At 52.0% G+C, this 19,552-nt stretch overlaps 8 protein-coding genes across 8 annotated transcripts; 2 read left to right on the forward strand and 6 right to left on the reverse strand.

The window, feature by feature from the left end:
* Nucleotides 1-480: 480 nt before the first annotated feature.
* On the reverse strand, nt 481-1,680 carry BKA67DRAFT_677052 (Intradiol ring-cleavage dioxygenase; the record flags this gene model as incomplete). The annotated part of the gene is made up of 3 exons (XM_046108816.1): nt 481-1,138; nt 1,195-1,331; nt 1,432-1,680. 3 exons carry the CDS (start codon nt 1,678-1,680, stop codon nt 481-483), a joined length of 1,044 nt encoding a protein of 347 aa, XP_045958791.1.
* Nucleotides 1,681-3,194: 1,514 nt separating this feature from the next.
* BKA67DRAFT_535842 (major facilitator superfamily transporter) lies at nt 3,195-5,090 on the reverse strand (the record flags this gene model as incomplete). The annotated part of the gene is made up of 4 exons (XM_046100070.1): nt 3,195-4,274; nt 4,325-4,472; nt 4,526-4,808; nt 4,865-5,090. 4 exons carry the CDS (start codon nt 5,088-5,090, stop codon nt 3,195-3,197), a joined length of 1,737 nt encoding a protein of 578 aa, XP_045958792.1.
* Nucleotides 5,091-5,939: 849 nt separating this feature from the next.
* BKA67DRAFT_281712 (uncharacterized protein) lies at nt 5,940-6,330 on the reverse strand. Its single transcript, XM_046095951.1, has one exon. The coding sequence runs from the start codon at nt 6,242-6,244 to the stop codon at nt 6,035-6,037; it is 210 nt and encodes a 69-aa protein (XP_045958793.1). The 5' UTR covers nt 6,245-6,330; the 3' UTR covers nt 5,940-6,034.
* Nucleotides 6,331-6,517: 187 nt separating this feature from the next.
* Nucleotides 6,518-7,164, reverse strand: BKA67DRAFT_565412 (uncharacterized protein). The gene has a single exon (XM_046102811.1). The coding sequence runs from the start codon at nt 6,978-6,980 to the stop codon at nt 6,531-6,533; it is 450 nt and encodes a 149-aa protein (XP_045958794.1). The 5' UTR covers nt 6,981-7,164; the 3' UTR covers nt 6,518-6,530.
* BKA67DRAFT_281704 (eukaryotic translation initiation factor 3 subunit 6) lies at nt 7,143-9,129 on the forward strand. The gene is made up of 2 exons (XM_046095950.1): nt 7,143-7,924; nt 7,988-9,129. Exons 1-2 carry the CDS (start codon nt 7,550-7,552, stop codon nt 8,900-8,902), a joined length of 1,290 nt encoding a protein of 429 aa, XP_045958795.1. The 5' UTR covers nt 7,143-7,549; the 3' UTR covers nt 8,903-9,129.
* A 356-nt stretch (nt 9,130-9,485) lies between these two features.
* On the forward strand, nt 9,486-10,456 carry BKA67DRAFT_658818 (CheY-like superfamily; the record flags this gene model as incomplete). Its single annotated transcript, XM_046107346.1, has 3 exons — nt 9,486-9,773; nt 9,855-9,969; nt 10,041-10,456. 3 exons carry the CDS (start codon nt 9,486-9,488, stop codon nt 10,454-10,456), a joined length of 819 nt encoding a protein of 272 aa, XP_045958796.1.
* BKA67DRAFT_677055 (transmembrane amino acid transporter protein-domain-containing protein) lies at nt 10,334-12,462 on the reverse strand (the record flags this gene model as incomplete). Its single annotated transcript, XM_046108817.1, has 5 exons — nt 10,334-10,854; nt 10,916-11,662; nt 11,750-11,984; nt 12,046-12,096; nt 12,165-12,462. The coding sequence occupies 5 exons, from the start codon at nt 12,460-12,462 to the stop codon at nt 10,761-10,763; spliced, it is 1,425 nt and encodes a 474-aa protein (XP_045958797.1). The 3' UTR covers nt 10,334-10,760.
* An 804-nt stretch (nt 12,463-13,266) lies between these two features.
* BKA67DRAFT_623725 (uncharacterized protein) lies at nt 13,267-19,456 on the reverse strand. The gene is made up of 2 exons (XM_046105511.1): nt 15,924-19,456; nt 13,267-15,875 (listed from the first exon to the last, which is right to left on the reverse strand). The coding sequence occupies exons 1-2, from the start codon at nt 19,236-19,238 to the stop codon at nt 13,362-13,364; spliced, it is 5,829 nt and encodes a 1,942-aa protein (XP_045958798.1). The 5' UTR covers nt 19,239-19,456; the 3' UTR covers nt 13,267-13,361.
* Between the last annotated feature and the right edge of the window lie 96 nt (nt 19,457-19,552).

Consider the following 19,552-nt stretch of genomic DNA (forward strand, 5'->3'; position numbering starts at 1 on the left):
TGGAAATTAGATTCAATAGAAACTGTTCATTCACACGACCCTATTCCCATCCTTACAAATATCTATCGGATGTACGAAGAAAAAAAAACCTGTGGTCTTTTCCGTGGCTCTGATGGTCTACAACTTCCTACAGTTTCATCTTCTGAATTGGGTGGGACGAATATTCTGCCCCGTATCTTATAACCAACCACATAGTCCCGCACTTTCGTCATAGCCTCATCGATGGCTATTTTGTTTCTACAAATGCCGTTCCCAAGATCTCGGTATTGTAAACTTAAGTGAACATTGTTCGTGCAGCGCATCAGAGCTGGTATCTGAACTTCAACAGAGTAGATACCTTTGTTACCAACTCACATCGATCTAAGGCAAAATGATTTACGTGTTTCGTATGTTTGTAAACAGAGCTGTGCGACACAAGTCAACCGCACAAAGCCGAGACCTCTAGCCAGCAGTCGTAGAAATTGACCGAACGGGGTTTCCCTATGCAGAAGGGGCAGCTGTACCGCTAGGTACGGCACCCGAGAGTGATCCCGAGGGCGATGTTCCATTTCCTCCGCTGGGTGCTCCCCCATCGCCCGAGCCACCATCGACAGACACGGTGCCGCCGCTTTGGGCGATGCCGCCACTCTCGGTCCAGACAAACGAGTAGTTGGGGTCGTAGGTAGCCGACGTGTTGACAGCAATGGTGACCCAACCGAACAGGCCGTCGCTCAAATCGTCGCCAAGATACACATACTCAAAGACGGGATCGCTGTTGTCCGACGACTCGGTAGAAAAGACGCGGTCGTCTGCATTGGTAGTAATGGCAATGTCGTTTGTGTTGTAAGGGTAAGTAGCCTCGACGTCATAGATGAGATCTTGGTCCCAGAAGACCTGCCCAACGTGAGCGACGGTGCCGCCAGTGAGAGTGTTGTTGGGCAGGACGGTGGCGTTGAGGTGGGCGACCATGTGGTGGTGGGTAGTCCGACCGGAGTAGTGACCAGGGAACACACTCTCGAATTGGACAACACCGTCGCAGTTGGACTTCGCGACGCCTCGGAGGAAAGTGGCGTTATAGTTGGTCAGGTCGTCGGTGTTACCATTGCCGGTAGCGATGAGGCCGGAGTAAACACCGGTCGAGTTGCAGTTCCAGACATCCCTGATTCACAGAAATCAGTAAATCCCCCGCATGTGATGGGCAGAAGGACGACGTACCAGTATAGGCCCTGAATGGGCTGGCAAGTCTCAACATCTACGAACTGGGCCTCAATGACGATAGGAACACCAGGTTGATCTTCACGAAGGTTGTTGCGAATGTATTCGCCCTTGACCCAGTATGGGCCAGTCTCACCCTCGGGGTTCAAGACACAAGTGTTGTTGGTAGCGAAGATGGTAGCGTCAGGCGTATCAGTCGTATAACCCGATGACGAAAGGTGAGTAGTGTTTGAGAACAGTGTCAGTGTCCCGAGCGGCCAACTGCTTGCGGTACTTGACAACAGTGGCAGCGCGGCGCATGACGGCCCGATCAAGCATTCCATCACGCTTGTTCAGCTTCTCAGAACAGGCACTGAGACCGCGGCGGGCGGCTTGCTTGAACTCGCGCTTGCTAAGCTCAACCGCACGATCATGGTGGTGCTCCTCACCGGGGTGAGCAAGAGTCACCCCGGCGAGGAGGGCAAAGGCTAGCTTGTTCAGCTGCATACTTGTAATGGGATAGAGGTTTACAAAAGAAGCGAATACGAGCTGAGGCTTAAGCAAGAAATCAGGCTATCCAACAAGGGAATGTCGATGTGCTGAAATACAACATGAGCTATGGAGCAACGACCTGTGTTATTATACTAGATTTCTTAAACGGTTGCCAGTGTAATTTCCTTGATGATGTCTCAGGCGACGCGTATACTTCACTTGCGCTTACCATGACTGTCTAAACAACTATCCCACAAGCGACATTGCAGAGGACATTGTGGGAAGACAGGAGTCTTCATCTTGCGTACCCCCCGGCAGACAGCCTAGCCTCGAAAACGGCTCCCTCCGTCTCATGTTCAGCCTTTCTATCTTGACGGCGTGGCTCAGTCACTTCGCAACCAGTGGCTCTTGATATTGTGCCAAGTGCGGCGGGCTATAAGTTTCCACATTCAGATCCACGTGGACTCCTTAACTCATGCAAAAACAACATGGCTGGTGTTCGGAGCCTGCTACGCGCGCAAAACCCGGTGGACAACTTGGAAGTGTCTGCATGCCAAAATATTCCAGTGGAGCTTGTCTGTTTTGGCTTAAAAACTGCTGAGCGCCAGCACTTTAACTTGATCTCAGATACTTTGTCAGTTGACAATATTGGCCAATATGCAAGCAATGGGGAAACGGCAATAACGGTTGGCTGTCACGGAATTTCCCGAGGGGCAAACTATCATATGCTGCATGGTTTGTCTAGTCTAGCTATAATCTATTTCCTCAGGGCGGTGGGAGCACAAGGCATGGAGCCGCGTAATGCAACCCTACAGCTCCGCCATCATACTGTAGTGACCGTTCAAACATGTTTCCTGGGATTGGATGGATCTAATAAGCCCCTGTCGAGGACGGTCCAGGGGCGATCTGCATGATTGCCAACTTTGACAAGCACAAGTGTCGGTACTTGATATAGTTCCGAGCTAAAAGTCTGGTTGGGTAAAGCTGAACAGTCCTGACTTTCCCGTTCGCCACGATCAAGGCCACGTTTTGAACAGATATGGGTAGGGCAAACATTACTTATATACTTATCAAAGTTCGGAAAGTTTACTTCTTAATTCTGTAATTTTTTATATGTATATTCTTTTGTTCAAATTTCGAGCAACACGTTTATTATGAAATTCGCATGCTGTCCAAAGCGCTGAAAACTTTAACCTTTCGAAGCTTCTTTTGTGGAACCTCGACTCTAGTCCAGGCCTTGGTTACTTTTGAGCTTGCCAGGGTAGGTCTTGGTATGGTGACGCGTCAGTGATTGCTCAGTGCCTAATAGTGCCTCAATGATTGGCCCATGATGTGAAATAAAGCAACTGCGGGAAGGAATATTTGATTAATATTTTCCATCGACTAGGGAGTACGGATTACGGTTGCCAGAATTATGTCAACTAGCAAAGTCGACACGTCAGAGCATCGTGATAATCGCTTGCCCAACACCGATACCAATCTACCCACGACATCGCCTGCATGTGATAACAACCATAACCATTGCATCCCTATGCCTTGTCATATTCTTCAGTGTCCACCTTCCTGGCGGATCTCTTTTTGAAGTCTAAAGCCTCGAACTTCATGCAACAAGCTGCGATGAAACAAATAGCCCCGGCCCCTATGGTCAAGTTAAAACAACTGACGATCGCCTTCGTCGCTGCGTCAATCACTTGTAGTGTAACCTCCGGATCCAGTCTCGATAGAATAGGAGAGTCGGCCCCAGACAACAACTCGCGAATATCATGAGCTGAGAAACCCATGCCGGCCACAATGTCTTCGATCCTACCAAAGCCGATGTTCTCATAGATGGCACCAGAAATCGCAAGTGAGATCGATATTCCACACATCTGACACATGTTGACCAGAGCCGCTGCGTCGATGCGATATTGCGGTGGCAAGACTGCGGACGCAATGGGCAGGGAGATCTGCCACATGAGCCCCAACCCAGCAGCAATGACGGCCTCAAAGCCCATGACTCTGCTTTCCGACGTCTGTGATGTGACGGTCTGCTGTAGGCCGCCTCCAATGAGCACGAAGACGGCTCCTACCAGGAAGAACGCCTTATAGTATCTGAGCACTGGGAGCAGTCCTCCAGATAGGAAGATCATGAATATGAACACGCCTATAAAGGGTAGAAGACGCACCGCGGCACCCAAGGCTCCATGGCCTCGAGTGAAGGCGAAGTATATAGGAGTGTAATACAGAGTGGCGCCGTACGCGACAGCCGACAGCAATGCACACAGGCTGGGTATAGCCACAGCGCTGACAGTGAGTAGATGGACCGGAAATGCTCGCTGTTCAGGTGTGGTGAAGAAACTCATATACTGCTGGATGATGAAGGCCCACACGGCCAAGCCAAACACAGTCCATACTGCGATGACAGCTCCAGAGTCCCACGCCCATTTTGTGCCAGAAAAAATCGACGCAAGACCGAAGAGCACGAACACTCCTGCCCAAAGGACGCACCCGACCCAGTCTATCTCTTTGAGATTCTGCAGCGTGGTTTTCTTTGTTGGAAATTTATGAGAAGGGTAAAAGAATAATAGTAGCGAGGTCAACGCCAAGACTGGGATGACGATATAGAAGGCCTAGTCTAGTCAGCAGGCTATGGTTACGTGGGATGGACAGCTGGCCTTACCCATCTCCACGTTGTGTGTTCATTCTCTGCAAAAGCCCCCCCGACAATAGGACCTGATATAAGCCCAACCGCAAAGGATGCGCCTACTAGGGCTTGCAATAGTGGAAGCTCTTGAGGCCGGGCGAAGACAACGTTGTATGACAGGATTCTGCCATAAATATCAGCCGCAGATAACTTGGAACGGGACTGATCTCTACACACATTTGATATATCGTCGCAGAACCGAGGCCCATGAAGACTCGCCCAAATATGACACATACTATGTTTGGTGCAGCGCCAGCAAGTGCTGATGCAGCGCATGTTAACACACACGAAACTAGAGCCATCCACTTCAGATCACAAAACGAAGTGAGTTTGCGGACAAATGGTACTATAGCAACTGCGCTGAGGCAATACGCCAAACTGACCCACGGGAGGAGATCGATGTGGCCAAAGGCTTGATAAACAGGCACCTGTATATTTGCGACGTTGCTTGTATCGTAACCTGAACAATGAAACCAGTCAAATTTTGTGATCCCAGAGGCTGGCTTGGATACGTACCGCCAATCATGGACATGAGAAGATTGCCGCAAAGCATTATGGTCCATGTTCGGGGGGATATACCATCGCGTGGATGCTGCGCATGACTGGGAGCCGCCTCGGAAACATCGTCATAACCTTTGGAAATGGTCTCTACCTTGTTCCCATTCTGCATGGTTGATGCTTTCGAGCTTTTCGTTGACGCATTTGGCCGCTCAGGAATTGATCTTGGGCTTTCGAAAGACATGGTCCTTGATTATCATATAATTGCCCGGATTTCGTATAAGGCTGAGTCACTACCAGGCTGTAGGTCACAGGTCACGGGTCACGGGTCACGGGTTCTGTGCTGTTGCTAAATGGGGATGATCTTCGAAGGAACTGCTGGAATTCTTTTTGTAGAAGATAAGTTTAAGAAAAATGAAAGGAGAGGATTTCCAGCAAAGAATAAATGAGAGTTTCTTGAGTGTATGCCATGGAAAAAATAAATAAAAATGAGAAAAAAAGTCAAGCAGTGGCCGTAAGCACCCGTGAGCGGTGCCTTCCTTATCGTTCTCGGGTAACACCAATGTTGTTGGGTGGTGTTCCAAAGAAGCAAGGGATTTTCGCATGGTATTGCAACGGGCGAATTACAGTCGCGCCATAATAATGCATGTAATATATGAGTGGCATCAGCCCATGCGAAACTTGCATTGACAAGAACGTTGTGCCAACACAACATTCCGGTTTGTTGTCTAGAAAGTCCAAAAATAGCGGGCCGTCCTGGTAAAACGGCCCCCTTCCGTGATTAAGTGCAAACAAAATCTTGGGCTGTTGCACGTTATCTGCTGCGCCGTGTGCCTCATTCCTGTCATTCTGGGGGCTAGAGCTGACGAAATATCGATATGGAGACTGTTTGTTACAACCACACTGCTCAATATGCGTACTGGATCTAGAGTACAACTGGCCAGGGCAAATGTACCGGCGCCAAAGCATTCCCGACACGGCGGATTGGCATCTTACCATAGCAGATCCATATATCCCATCCCCGTTCTACAACGAATCGCAATGGCACAGTCCAGTTAAGTCGGGGGCCAAGGAACATATTTAAGCGCATCCTGCTAGCTATAATGGCGCGATGGCATCGATGAGAGTAGGGATGGGTGACTGTGCTGAGGTCAGATTCCAGGACGCCAAGTGACGAAGCAGTGTGGTCTAGCTTCCATAATGACGGTTGCATATTTGTTTTCCCAAAAAATTGGGAACGCTTTTATGTGCAGGTAAGCTAGGGAGTAAGCGGAAGAGCCCCCAGGTGAAATCATCCGGTCTAGGGGGAGGAGCAACTGATTTTGCAATGTGACTCCATGTCACAGGGTTGCATGCATGGTGATGGTGATGATTGCACATGCGACAAGATTGGGTCATGGAATGTCCAAGCGCTCTCGAAGCTTGTGTTTCTTGTGGTTTTTCTTTTTCTTTGTGGTTTTTGGTACAAGGCGCATCCTCGAATCAAGGTGCACTTTCTGGATCGCGAGTGACTCGACTGATCTGAGGGTATCGGCACCGTCTGGGCGCTCTGTGACCTCTCCGTTCAAGGTTACATAGTATACAATTGTCGAATTACATGTTGGTGAATCTCGAAATGTTTCCTCTGGCATCTGGGCCATCTCAGAAACCCATGTTCCTCAAGAACTGTACAACATCCTCTCGCCTATGACCCTACGAGGCTGTCAGCACTGGCCAGAATATACGGTGAGATTTCATTGTGCAGTCTTATGCATGAACGTACCTTGATTTCAATGTGGTTCGTTGTGTTGTTCACCTTGACATCCTTCTCTGTGAGCCCTAGAGCCTCTGCAATGTCGAACTTCAGAGCCTGTAGGTTTCCCTCTCCTTTCTTGACCAATGTCTTCTTCAAGCTACCGCCGCGGTCCCTCCTCTCGTACACGGAAATATTGTTCATGCGGTTGCGCCCAACATAGTATGGCAGTTTCTGGGCTGGACTCGTCGGTTGTGCTTGTGCGATGGGTTGTGATGTTGCGACTGGCGGCGCAGACTCTGTGACTAAGCTTCGGGCCAGTATGGGGACGTTGGAGCGGAATGGAGATAGCGTTCGTGGCGCGGCGGCCGTCCTCAGCGGCCTCAGAGTCCTCGAAAACATTGTGAATATGGCCTGCTCGTTCCCAGGAGATCAAGAACAAATGCTGGAGTGCTGCAGTGCTGCAGTGCTGTGATGCTGTGATGCTGCCGTTTGGCGATGCAAGCTCGAGACTTTTGGATACCACGGATTGCATCTGGAATTGAAGGGATCCGGGCCACTAATTCTCCGGGTCCCGATCCCTCGCCTGACTGCGGTTGGCGGCCTTGCTGCTACTAGTGGCCTAACCGTAGGCTGCTACATGCGCGTGTACGAATCCGTACTGTACATGGTCCCTAACCTAGCTACTGTAACTAGGTCTGAAGGTTAGCTGGTCTAACGTTAGCTCTGCCAGCCAGCAGTTGGCTCTATCCATCCCCTACGCCTACGGCAAAACCGCGGGCATTTCGTTTGCCTAGTCCACAACCCGCCCCCTTCACTGACTCTGGTGGGATTTGTGTGCAAATTCGGTGACTGCCCCGCCATCGAAACGAATTGATTTTGGTTTGGGTTTGCCTGCGACTGGACAAAAAGTATCACCAACCTTCTCGACGTCCAGCATCACCTCAACCCCGCCCAGCAATACCGTCATCATGGCTGAATACGATTTGATGCCCAAGTTGGTCGCTCACCTCGACCGACACCTCATCTTCCCTCTCCTCGAGTTCGCCAACAACCAGGTCCCCGAAGACGATGATGCCAAGGCCCTCGAGTTCACCCGAGCCAAGTATGAGCTGCTCAAGACCACCAACATGATCGATTTCATCGGCAGCTTGAAGATGGAGCTTGATGGTTCCGAACAGCCCCCCGCCGAGTTCGAGGAGAAGCGCCAGAAGGTCCTCGCGCGCCTCGAGCAGTTCGAGGACGAGACGAGCAAGATCACCGAACTCTTGGGCGAGGAGGACGTCGTCAACAACCTGCGCAGCGACAAGGTTGCCAACTTGGACTTCTTGAAGAAGGATCACGGTGTATGTCATTTCACAACATGTCCATTTACAGCGCCCCACATGCTAACACACGCATCGCAATAGGTCACAGTCGACAGCGTGAATGCTCTCTACGATTTCGGCAACTTCCAGTACAGCTGTGGCAACTACGCCGCTGCCTCTGAGCTGCTCTACCAGTTCCGTGTTCTCTCCACAGACAACGACAAGGTGGCCGCAGCCACGTGGGGAAAGCTTGCATCCGAAATCCTCACCACCAACTGGAAGGACGCCGTCGAGGAGATCAACAAGGTCAAGGAGTCCATCGATGGCAAGCTCTTCAACAACCCTCTCGCCCAGCTCAACAACAGGACGTGGCTCATTCACTGGGCGCTCTTCCCCCTTTTCAACGACGACGCCAGCCGCGACACCCTCCTGGACCTCTTCTTCAGCCCTCCCTTCATCAACACCATTCAGACCAGCTGCCCTTGGGTTCTGAGATACCTGACCGCCACCGTCATCACCGGCCGTGGCCGCACTAGGAACTCGGGCCAGTACCAGAAGCAGCTCAAGGACATTGTGCGCATCGTCAAGCAAGAGGCTTACGAGTACACGGACCCTGTCACCGACTTCGTCCGTGCCCTGTACATCGACTTCGATTTCGAGGAGGCCCAGCGTCAGCTCTCGCTTGCCGAGGAGATCCTCAAGGAAGACTTCTTCCTCATCTCCACAACCGAGCAATTCGTCGATGCCGCTCGTCACCTCATCTCCGAGAGCTACTGCAAAATCCACGCACGTATCGACATCAAGGATTTGAGCGCACGCTTGGGCCTTGGCCAGGACGAGGGAGAGAAGTGGATTGTCAACTTGATCCGTGACACCAGAGTGGACGCCAAGATTGACTACAAGGAGGGCACCGTCGTCATGAACCATCCACCCAGCAGTGTTTACCAGCAGGTGATTGAGAGAACCAAGGGTGCTTTCTTCAGAACACAGGTTTTGAGCGCGGCTGTGGCCCGATAGGATGGGCAGGCAAAGGGGCACGGAAATCAGTATACCTTCTGATAGATCGGTTCGCTCAAAGTGAGAACGGTGCATGCGCGGCGTTATAGGTGTCCGGAATCGGCTAAAACCAATAGGCGGTTAGACTTGAGACTTACATGACTTGTATGGATAAGTAGCATTTTGCTTCGAGACTAATGACATGACAGTGAATTTTCCTGGGCTGATGGGATTTTCTTTTCCGTTCTCCCGCAAGCTGATGCGTTTGGTACCTCTCTCGTGTCTCAAAATTTCCGCTCTAGAACATGCCGCCGCACACTCGTCCGGGATTATTTACGAACCTGCTGGGTTTTTGGTGGTGACATGACGTACAGATCGGCCGCCCCGCCTAACCGTTGAAGGAGAGGCTTAATGAAGATCCATCATGGACCCTGCATTTGCTTCGTTACTTCAAGAACACCATCCACATTTTTCGAAACTTTCATTCCCATTTCCACCACCCAACCTGCCTGATTTCTTTCCTAAGCCTAGCTCAGATCACCATGCTCTCAACGCGCTGCTCTCACCGGTAGCAGAGTAGAAAACCTTCAATGCTGCCACTGAAATGGCGGGCATTGGCACGCGGCACACACCTCTAGCACCCCTCGGCTCCGGCGCCTTAGCCGCCCTAGGGCTCATACCACCCACCGGCTTCTCCTCCGTGGCAATTCCGGTACCACGCGGGTCACTCTACCTGGATCGTGTAATCACCACGGAACCAGCGCCCATCTCTAGTACACCATCGCCGTCACAGAAAACCGCAGGGCGCACACTCCCATCTCGTCTGAAGAGGGCGGGGTTTAACGGGGCTTTTACACTTCTCATCGTGAACGATAACCCAGTGGATCGCAAGGTATGTGTGTGTCTTGACATGGTTTCTGTTTCGGGGCACAAGGTACACACCGCTGACCGATCGACTACTCCCTGTTTACAGATATTCAGTAAGATTTGTGAAAGATGGGGACAGCCATATGAACTGGCCGAAAACGGCCGGGAGGCTGTGGAGATTTACAAGCGAGAGCCAGAGAGGTTCCGCTGCATTCTAATGGGTGAGCAGACACAAGCCTCGGAACTCGCTGTGCCACACGTCTTGGGTGGGCCTTGGCTAATGCTACCGCAGACTTGGTCATGCCCATCATGGATGGGTTCGAGGCGACAAGACGGATCCGTGACTTTGAGGAAGAGTCATGGGACGCCTTCGTGCAGGCGTCAGCGTCGCCGAGCCAGGCCCGCTCTGCCCCGGCGCCTGTGCGGCGGTCGGTCATCGTGGCGTTGGTGCCCTCCTATGCTGTCTCAGGTCTTCAACAACGCATCGTGGACACCGGGTTCGACTCATCGATCTGTCGACCTTACCACCTGGCCACATTGATCAACATGCTCTTTAGCGGCCCCGGAATGAACGTGGTCGGCCTGTTCGGCGGAGTAGACGATGACAAGTTGAGAGAGGCAGGCTATCCGTTACAAATTACGCGGCGCAAGCCTAGCAGCATTGGAGAGAAGGAAGTTGGCGAAGCTCTTGGTAGAGCTGTTTCCTAAGGTTCTTAGGCGGAATATTCCTCGGCTTATTGACGACGCCTGGCCGACGCATCCTTGATGGAGATTAGAGCCTGGAGCAGACTCATATGCTTCTGTAAGAACATTGCATTTTTCAACATCGTCATTGGGCTCATGGTAGCATTGGGAGGCGTTTGGAACAGGAGGAGTTATAGATGAAAATGCCATTACTATTATCTTAAAGCCGTTTTGGCTGAGGCAATGATATCTCATACGCTATCGTAGCTCGTCATGCAGAAATAAGACAACACAACGGTCACAAAGTAATCCATGCAATATTCTCCATCTACGAGACAGTACCTGAATTGTCCGCACAATCGAATACCTTGGATATCAGATCACTGGCGAAAGCCTGCTGGATGGACAGAGCCACGCCATATCTGATAAACTCATGTCAGCCACTGATGCGCTAAGGTAAGAAATCGCTGGTTGAATACTTACGTCCCGCCAACGACCAAGAACGAGCCGATCGCCACGATCAGCGAGTGCAGCCCCCAGAGCGCCTTGTCCCTCCCCGACAGCGCCCCGGACCACCTGAAATCATGCATCCAGAACAGGACGGGCAGGATGAGCGCAAACGGCGCAAAGAACAGGCTCCCCGCGAGCCCGAGGAGATAGTTCAGAATCGGCACGGCCTGGCTGATGACGAACGCCAGCGCGCCGAGCACGAGGTTGATGCCCAGCCACGCGGCCCAGTGCACGAGGGTGTCGGCCTGCAGGTGGCGCGAGGTGCGCAGCACCCGCACGAAGAGGTACTTGGCGGCGACGTGCTGGTAGATGCCGTTGCCGACGACGAGCCCCGGCAGGGCGACGCCGTAGCTGATCTTCTTGAACAGGGGCCCCGCGCTCCCGAACGCCGGCGTCGTGATCCACGACCCGCAGTACCCGTAGATCAGCAGGCTGAAGGTCAGGTAGCAGGCGCCCACGAGCGCCCCGTTCACGTAGCACGCCTTGCGGTAGTCCTGCGGCCGCCGCATCTCCGCCATCACCGGCAGGTACATGGAGGCCCCCGAGCCGAAGAGGAAGAGATTGGCTGATGCCGTCATGCCGGCTGCGAAGGTCGGGTAGGCAAGCGCTGTGTAGCCCAAGTCAAAGTCTCCGGTCTGGGGGGCGGCTGCCGGCCGGTCCTGTTGTGTTACGGCGACGGCGAAGATGAAGACGGCTATGAAGAATGTAATAGAGCCGGCCCTGTTTCGATGTTCAGATCGGGGTTTGTTCTTCTTCTAGAAATGTGTTCTGCGGCATGAAGGTGCAGTTTCGAGAGAAGGCACTCACCATGTAAGCCAACCCAGCTTAGAGAAGGTCCGGATGGATGAGAATAGGGTGATCAAGGCCGCCGAGACGAACGCGAAGACTACTGTGCAAGCCCCGTGGTTGGAAAGTGCATTGAAGGCCGTATCCGTTGAGACAATCCCAGCGGCCGTCACGAGGATCTGGGCGAGAAGAATGGCGATGCCGCATACTTCTCGGCCGACCGGCCCCCAGAGGATCGCGCATGCATCGGCGAGGGCTAAACACTTCGTCAGCTCGCTGCTCGAGCAAGTTCACAAAATTCAGATGTCGAGACGTACTGTGGCATTCGGGATGACGGTTGCGGAAATCCCCGAGTAGCAGTGCCGTGTCTTTTCATGACGATCAGTATACGACAGTCAACGAGAATCAGTGACAGGCACATGAATGAAGTCCTCACAAGTATTAAGAGCTTCCCACCCGACGATCGACAAGGAGCCCCCCACAGCTCCGAGAGTCCCCAGTGCGCCGGGAACAGCGAGAATGCTCATGGCGAAGTTGATCTTGAAGAAGATGACCGTTGCGCGCTGCCAGCTCACGGTACGAAAATTCACACCATCCTCGGTCTGCTTGAAGACCTCATTCGCCTCGCCACCTTTCTTGAGCTCGCCTTCGAGAATATCATTGGAAGACCACGCGCCACTTGGCTGTATGGTATCTTCGCCGACGCTGACTGGTGTTTTCTTTTCGGACGCCATTGCTAGAGTTTGTGTCTTGATCGTATGACTTCGAATACAGCCTCGTCAGTACAAACCTCCTTGAATTTCCCAGAAGTGAGGGGGAGGGCCTTGTCTTAATAGTATGCGTATAGCTATACTCATTGGCCGGGGGGGGGGGCCTTATCTACCCAATCTCCAAACGTTATCAACTCCTATACCAACAGTAGCTTAGTTTGCATTTTTCGGGGTGCAGCGTATCAGTGCAGCTGGGGGTGGGTGGGCGGACCGCGCACTTACACCAGGATCTACACCGTCTCGAACTTGCTTGCCGTGGGCATACTATACCCCCGGGAACTGCAGCAATTTAATAACCAACTCGAATGCAGCTAAGGCACGGTTTGAGCACGCCTCTTGTCCGAAGATGAAGAGGTTGGCGGATGCCGCCTGCCGAAAGTCTGCGTTCCCGATACGAATGGGTCAAAAGTATAGTTTCGCTTACATCAAATGCTTGAAAACAACACTATTCGTTAAAGATCGGAACAACTCGGCGTTTATGATTCTTCCATTTTGGCAGCGGCCTGTTCCCCTTCCCAGCTCTCATGGTATCCTCGACAGCACTGACGCAGCCCACTTGATCCAATACCGCTCTCTCTAAGCTATCTCCATTAGCCTCTGTTAGTCATGATTGGTAGCCACCTGGTCCATAGATATCTAGGGGTACACTCTGATCAGTGGCGGTGGCAAACCATCCATAAAGCATGTTTATCCAGGACATTTTGAATGATGCGTTCTCGCAATGGCACTTATATCACTTCTGGGCGATTCAAACAGAGTAGAGGAGTTCCGGGTTTTGGTGTTAAGGTGAGTGCAGAGCACCATCATCTCTTCATAAGCTCGTTATTGCAGGCATACGCCTCATGCTTTGTATGCATACAAGTCTAATTGTCCTCACGTGCTGCAAGCCAGACCTTGCCCTTGAGACCTTCGATGATGCTTTCTCTCAGCCAACCCTCGTTATTCCAGGCCGTCCCCTCCGTCTTCTCTTGCTTGTCTTTCTCGACTTTCTTTGCCTTCCATTCCAGCCACTCGAAAAGACCCTTTAGGCCAATTAAATCGTCCCTCCTACCGGTCGTCAAGCTTTCTTCAAGAACCAGTCTGGCGTCGACCGCGCTACCCCTGCTGAGACTGACATCGGGTCCGCCTACAGCGCTGTCTAGCGTAATATCGCGCTCTGCATGCGTTAATCGTCTCAGGGTTGATGCAGCGTCAAAAAGCCACTCCAACGGTTGAAGCTGGTCCTCAGCCGTTGAGACAGCTTGGCGACCCAAAGCGAGCATAGTCGCAGAGAAAGGGTCGCCGCCTGCTGGCCGCCTGCGAAGATAGAGCGCCTGGTTCTTCTCGAACTTCTGCCTTGTTTCAGAACCTGCGGGGCCAGAGAAATCCATTTCAAGATTCCAGAACTCTGGACTGTTGGTGCGCACATTGACGATATCTGCGAGGGGCGGCAAGAGGCAAGGCGTGTTTCGCACTTCCTCAGGTCTGCCGCCTTTGAACTTGATGATGATTGAAACACTAATGGGGGTGTTCGTGGAGACGTCCTTTGTAACCAAGCAGCGGGAATCAGTAGCGAGGACCCAGAAGTGTCTGAACGCTTGCAAATGGCTTTTGTTGTCCTGTACTTGGTCTGGGAAATCTGGATAGAAAGCCACCAGTAATGACGCAATGGCCATATTAGATGTGCTAAATGTCTGAGTTCCACACCCGAGGGCTAAGACACCTATTGCCATATGTGTAGCCATATGCGAGCCGTAGGTTGTCTCGGTGTCGTTTCGTCCGTGGAGAGATCGCAGGATTCGAAGCACCTTCAAATCACAAGTCCCGGCCATGACCGTCGCAGCTGACAATGCAACAACATCTAGACACATCCTTGCAGTGACATGTACAGTGCGATCATCGAAGTTCGCCTTCACCGGCGCCGAGCGACAATAGCCGTAAAAACGTTGTAAGTACACGAGGAGAAGATCCCGAGCGCGTGTGTCACCAGAACCCGCGTGTCGCAGCGCAACCGCCCAACAAAGACCCGCAAGGATAGTCAAGAATGGGAGGTGCGTGGTGTTCAATGGTCCCCGGTGCGAATCGTCAAAGCTTTGCGTTGGAGGATTTACTCTCGAATGGTATCTAGCCGGTAGGTTCTTTCGAATCCAGTTATGTGTCGGCTTGATTTCGGACCACAGGATCAAGTGTTTAGCGACAGTGCGAAGAAGCAGGATGTCGGGACGTATATAATCAAACTGGAGCACAGCATCAGGCACGTCGATTTTACGAGCGACGATGTGGTCCTCCGATTTCATGTAAATGAGCGCTATAGCCATGACGGCAGCAGCGCTTGATCGGTCAAGAACATGCACAAGTTCCGTGTTCTTCGTGGATGAAGCCAGCGTCAGCAATTGCTCGGTAATCCGCATGTCATGAAGGCCTTTGAGGTCGGTGCCTTTCCCCAGATTGATATATCCGAGAGCAAAGCCAGCGGCTAGCCGGTAGCACTCACTGCGCAGCGGCTCCTCATCGTCTTCGGTTTCCACGTGTTTTATTTCGGACATCATGATTTCGCTCATTCGCCGGTGCTGGCTATTGCAATATAAAAGTCCAATGCCCATGATACCGGTCGTCTGCGTGAGGGGCGACAGGTTAAGTTCTGCAGCGCCGCGCGGTAGCATGCGAGTAACATGCACAGACAACAACCGGGTGATCAAGGAATCCATCGTGCCGATATATGAAGCAGCGAGTCCAAGAAGAAGACCGATAGAGGTCATTGTGTGCTTTGGTGTCAAGTATTTGAAGGCCACCCATTTGGCCAAACCTTTCAAATGGCCATTGAGACCGAGTGCAAGCAGGAATCCAGCGTGTCGGTTGTTGAGGTCGTGTCCTGGCTTGTTGTATAAGATCCAGGAAGTGTCTACACCTTTTGCCTGTCGTGATATCGATAAACCAGCAGCAACACCTGAGTGGAAAAACGCCCAGGCAATTTTGTCTTCAGTGAAAAGGTTTTTGTCTACACCAACGGTTACGTTGGTAGGCTTGACGACACAATTGAGCACGAAACCGTTGATGTGGTATTTTTGAGTAAGAAGTGGAAACCGTAGGCCATAATTCATTAGTCCACGGCCAGCCGGAATAGACAACGTGTTGGTGGCAAGTCGTGTCACATGCTCCTTTTGCTGTTCGAGGTAGAAAGGTTCAGACCATTCAGGTTGAGGATCGAGGCGGAAACCTCTTGGTCTGGTGGTATTTAGCATGAGTTTAGTTTCTTCTAAACGTCGGTCTTCCTTGAAGATAGCGCGAATGACTGATTGTTTGTCGCTTTCGGCTGTATCATCGGCAGGGGCATCATTGAAATCCATCACATTCTGGCACAGAGAACTAAAGTCCCATGACGAGAGATGCGAGGAGGCCTGTGTAATGTCAGTGATGAGACGGTTTTGGGTCTGGAGAAAACATACCGCAAGACTGGAGCAGTGCTGTTGGCTGCCATCGAGGGGCAATAACACAGAGCCAACATCGGCACGATCGACAAGTTCGAGCAAGCTACGAGACCAAGTGGGCGGCGGACGCGCCTGACATCGGGAAATGGCATCTCGCAGTGGCACAAGAATTGTGTCCGGTAAAGACTCTAAAACGTGAGGAGTCACACCGCTGTCATGCATCGCCTCAACGAATTCTATAGGTCCTTGACGTCGCGTTTTGAGCGCTTCGAAAAAGCGTTCAAACAGCTTAGTTTGTGGAAGAATATCGACTGTCAGTGCAGATATCTGATAAGGCAGAGAGTTTGCTGTTGATTCTGCCTGTGTTAATGAGTCCTGTATCCATTCAAGAACACTCCATAAACGCGGCTCGGGGACCGATTTTGGGATGACCACGTTCGCAAGACTGTCGTGGACGTCAGAAGGACCGAAAGGCAATTCTAGCTCATATACCGTCGACCAATGGGTCCAGTGAAGCCACTTGACGATCTGTAGAACAAGAATTCGAAGGTCAACCGAGCCGGGTGGTGTCAAATGATAGGCACTTATATCCAGCTTCTGTTCTTCGAGTAACCAGTGCAGCGCCATAAGTATATCTTGTGCACAGCTTAATCGCTTCGATTCGGAGTTTACTTCTGTAGTCGGAGCAAAGCCACTAGGACCATAAGCTGATTCACCAGAGCTTGACGCTCTGAAAGATCGAGCATACTTTAGATGAGCTACCATGAACGACATATCATCTTGCCTGCCCTGGCTTGGATGAAACATGTTTGATGCAGCATCCTCTTCCTCAACGGCCCACTGCCAGCTCCGGTTGTCTATCCAGTATGGGTGGGCGGTGGAATTGGGCTTCTCAAAGATATTCATTGCGTCCCAATCGCTGAGGTCGACCTGAGCTCCACTGCTGGATCTGAGTAGACTTCTGTTCCTTCGATGGCCGATGGGACCACTGACAGCAGTCACCAGCTCATTCGTCCCGAGGGCCATGAATATTCCAAGCAGCTGGATCACAAAAGCGGACCATTCGGGGTCCGCGACATCGAGGGTTTGCGTACCTAGCCAAACCATGATATGCCACCAACCAGCTAATAGCCTGTCACCTATCGATGATGGCAAAACTGCTCTAAGCACATTGAAAATCTTGACAACTTGAGGTCGGGTTGGTTGCAATTGAATGCGTATTTGGTGCAGCTGATGCGTTTCGCCATCGAGAATATCGACTACTCCATTGAGTTTTGGGTGTCGTATGCCCGCTAGTTCGCCCACTGAAGGCGTGATGGCTCGTCGGAGACCGACCTCCCTATCCACAAGGCCACCGCGTTCATCCAGGCTCCGCACATTGGAGAGTGAAAGTTTAGAAGGCAGAGACACTGATGTCAGCTCACTCCAAGGTGCCTGTAGACTAAGTTCGCGTGTGCCGTTTGCCCCCTCGGACAGCACGAGGATTGTTGATACAGTTTTGTCGACTAGCTTGCAGCAATCAATGACGTTCTGCACTTTCCAGAGTTGCCCGAAAGTGATGCTTACTGATTCGGGACCGGCGGTCGAGGTTTTCGCCGGCGTCTGAAGATAGAGCGTCAACAACTGGAGTCGCTTTTCCATGGAATCTTGAAAGCCAACAAGAACCTGGCGTCGATTTTGCACGTCCTCCAAAGAAGGGGATCCTGTGAGGCAAAAGACCTTACAGTGCTCCTTTGCGGGTACTCTAGAGAGCGAGTACCTGACGTTGCTGTTATCTACCGGCACGCTATGGACTTTGGTGAACATGATTTCCCGCGCCATGCCGTCAAAATCATGATCATCAAGTCCCATGTTATGAAAGCCCTCAAAATCTCCACCAGCGCGCAACTCTTCGAGCAGGTTGTCCACCGGGGCTTCTAAGAAGCTACCAAGAGTGTTTGCGCTCTGCATTACTGTTCCGCCAAAACTAGCCCCTGCGAAGACACCGCTAGTTCGTGCGCGGTTACTTCCATATGATGTCTCTCGACGGCCGCTCGTGTGGTTGGCGACCTGAGGTTGGTCGCCGAAGGCTGTCCTGTCCTGCGATGCAGAGAGATCTGCTCTAGCAAGCATGGAACTTACACGGCGCGAAGTGCGTCGACCCGCCGCGGCATCTTTATCGAGGCCAAGAGACGACTCAAGATTCTCGAGAGCTTTGGCTACCTTTTCCTGTTTCTCACTCTTGCGAGTCCGTTTGCCGGGAAGAGTAGCTCCGAAGCTCTCCTGGAAACTTGGCTGGGTAGGGGAAGCGACACCACTTGGGAGGCCGGGCTGCATTGAGCTCCTGCGACGGTCTCCCGTCTTCTTGGTGGATTTAGGGGCCCGGAAGGGATCTTCCCGTTTGAGATAGGTGAATCTCCAGACAGTGTACATACTGCTTTCTCTGTTGATGGTTATCGCCAGAACCAAAGGCTCGGAGCGCTCTTGCATAGTAGGTTCAGCCACCATGATTTCCTCGATGTGGAGTATCTCCTCTGCTCGGTCGAGAAAGCACGGCTGCTTGCTAGAGACTCGCCTGTTCTTCAGCTTTGCAGGTTTGTCGGCATGCGTGACAACCAAGCCCATGTCGAGTAGAGGATCGGTTAGCGAAACTAGGCGAGGCCAGTGCGAGTCCTCCTTCTCGTTGGGCACTTCCCATATATTCTCACCCTGATGAGTGAGTCTCAAGGGCAGGGCTTTGGGTCTACCGAGTGTGTCGGTGGTGAAGGTGGACTGTTGCGAGTTTCGCATGGACACAGGGGATGTCTGGGGTGATATAAAGGAATTCGGCGGGACTCGAGGGAACTTGAGGCTGGAAGCAGAACCGACATCGTTTCTCGGTTTGCGCTGTATTATAACGCCCTGAGGGGCGGCGCAGGCGGACTCGACCTCAAAGGGCATGTGGACGACATGGCTTGTGCCGTCTAGAAAGTAAATATGAGCCTGGGTTTTGAGGAAGACGACTAAAGCCTTGGACAATATGCGACGGTCAAAGGACAGCTTGGACTGGGATCCATGCCGTGGGCTGTGGTGTGACGACTGGTCCGAGGTTGGGAAGTAAGTCAACAATGCCTGGGTTACAGGCTCTTTCTCAAGCTTGAAGCCAAAACATTTGCGAAATATGTTGCCCCTAGACCAGATGACTGCCTCTTTGGTGACGAGTAGCTCGTCCTCGCCGACGTGGTCTCCATCGTGGCTCACAAAAGTGTGCCAGGTGTACTCGGGTTTGGGGGCGTGCTCGTCGATGAGCTGCTCCTGGATGGCATATTGCAGTGCTGTCGGCTGGTGCAGCCCTAGGGATGTCACCGCAGCCATGGTGGCAATTGGGGATCCATGGATGCTTGACGCAGCTACTGTGGAAGTTTCGAGGACTTCAAGGCATCCAGAGAAATCATCTGAATAGCCTTTGAAAAAGGTCGCCGTTTCCCACACATCCAACTGCCACACTGAACGCGTTGCGTCGGCCAGTTAACGTAACGCGACTTGCACTTGCTAAATTCTAGCGTTAGTGAGGGGCACCACTGGACGTCATTGGTTGACCGCCTAGAATTCAACAAAGGATCATTTCATCAAGGTCAGTCTAGACTAACCAGCATGAGTGCTCTTTCTAACCTACGGAGACACCGCAC

Source organism: Truncatella angustata, assembly GCF_020726525.1.
Source record: "Truncatella angustata strain MPI-SDFR-AT-0073 chromosome Unknown BKA67scaffold_4, whole genome shotgun sequence".
Taxonomy (NCBI): domain Eukaryota; kingdom Fungi; phylum Ascomycota; class Sordariomycetes; order Amphisphaeriales; family Sporocadaceae; genus Truncatella; species Truncatella angustata.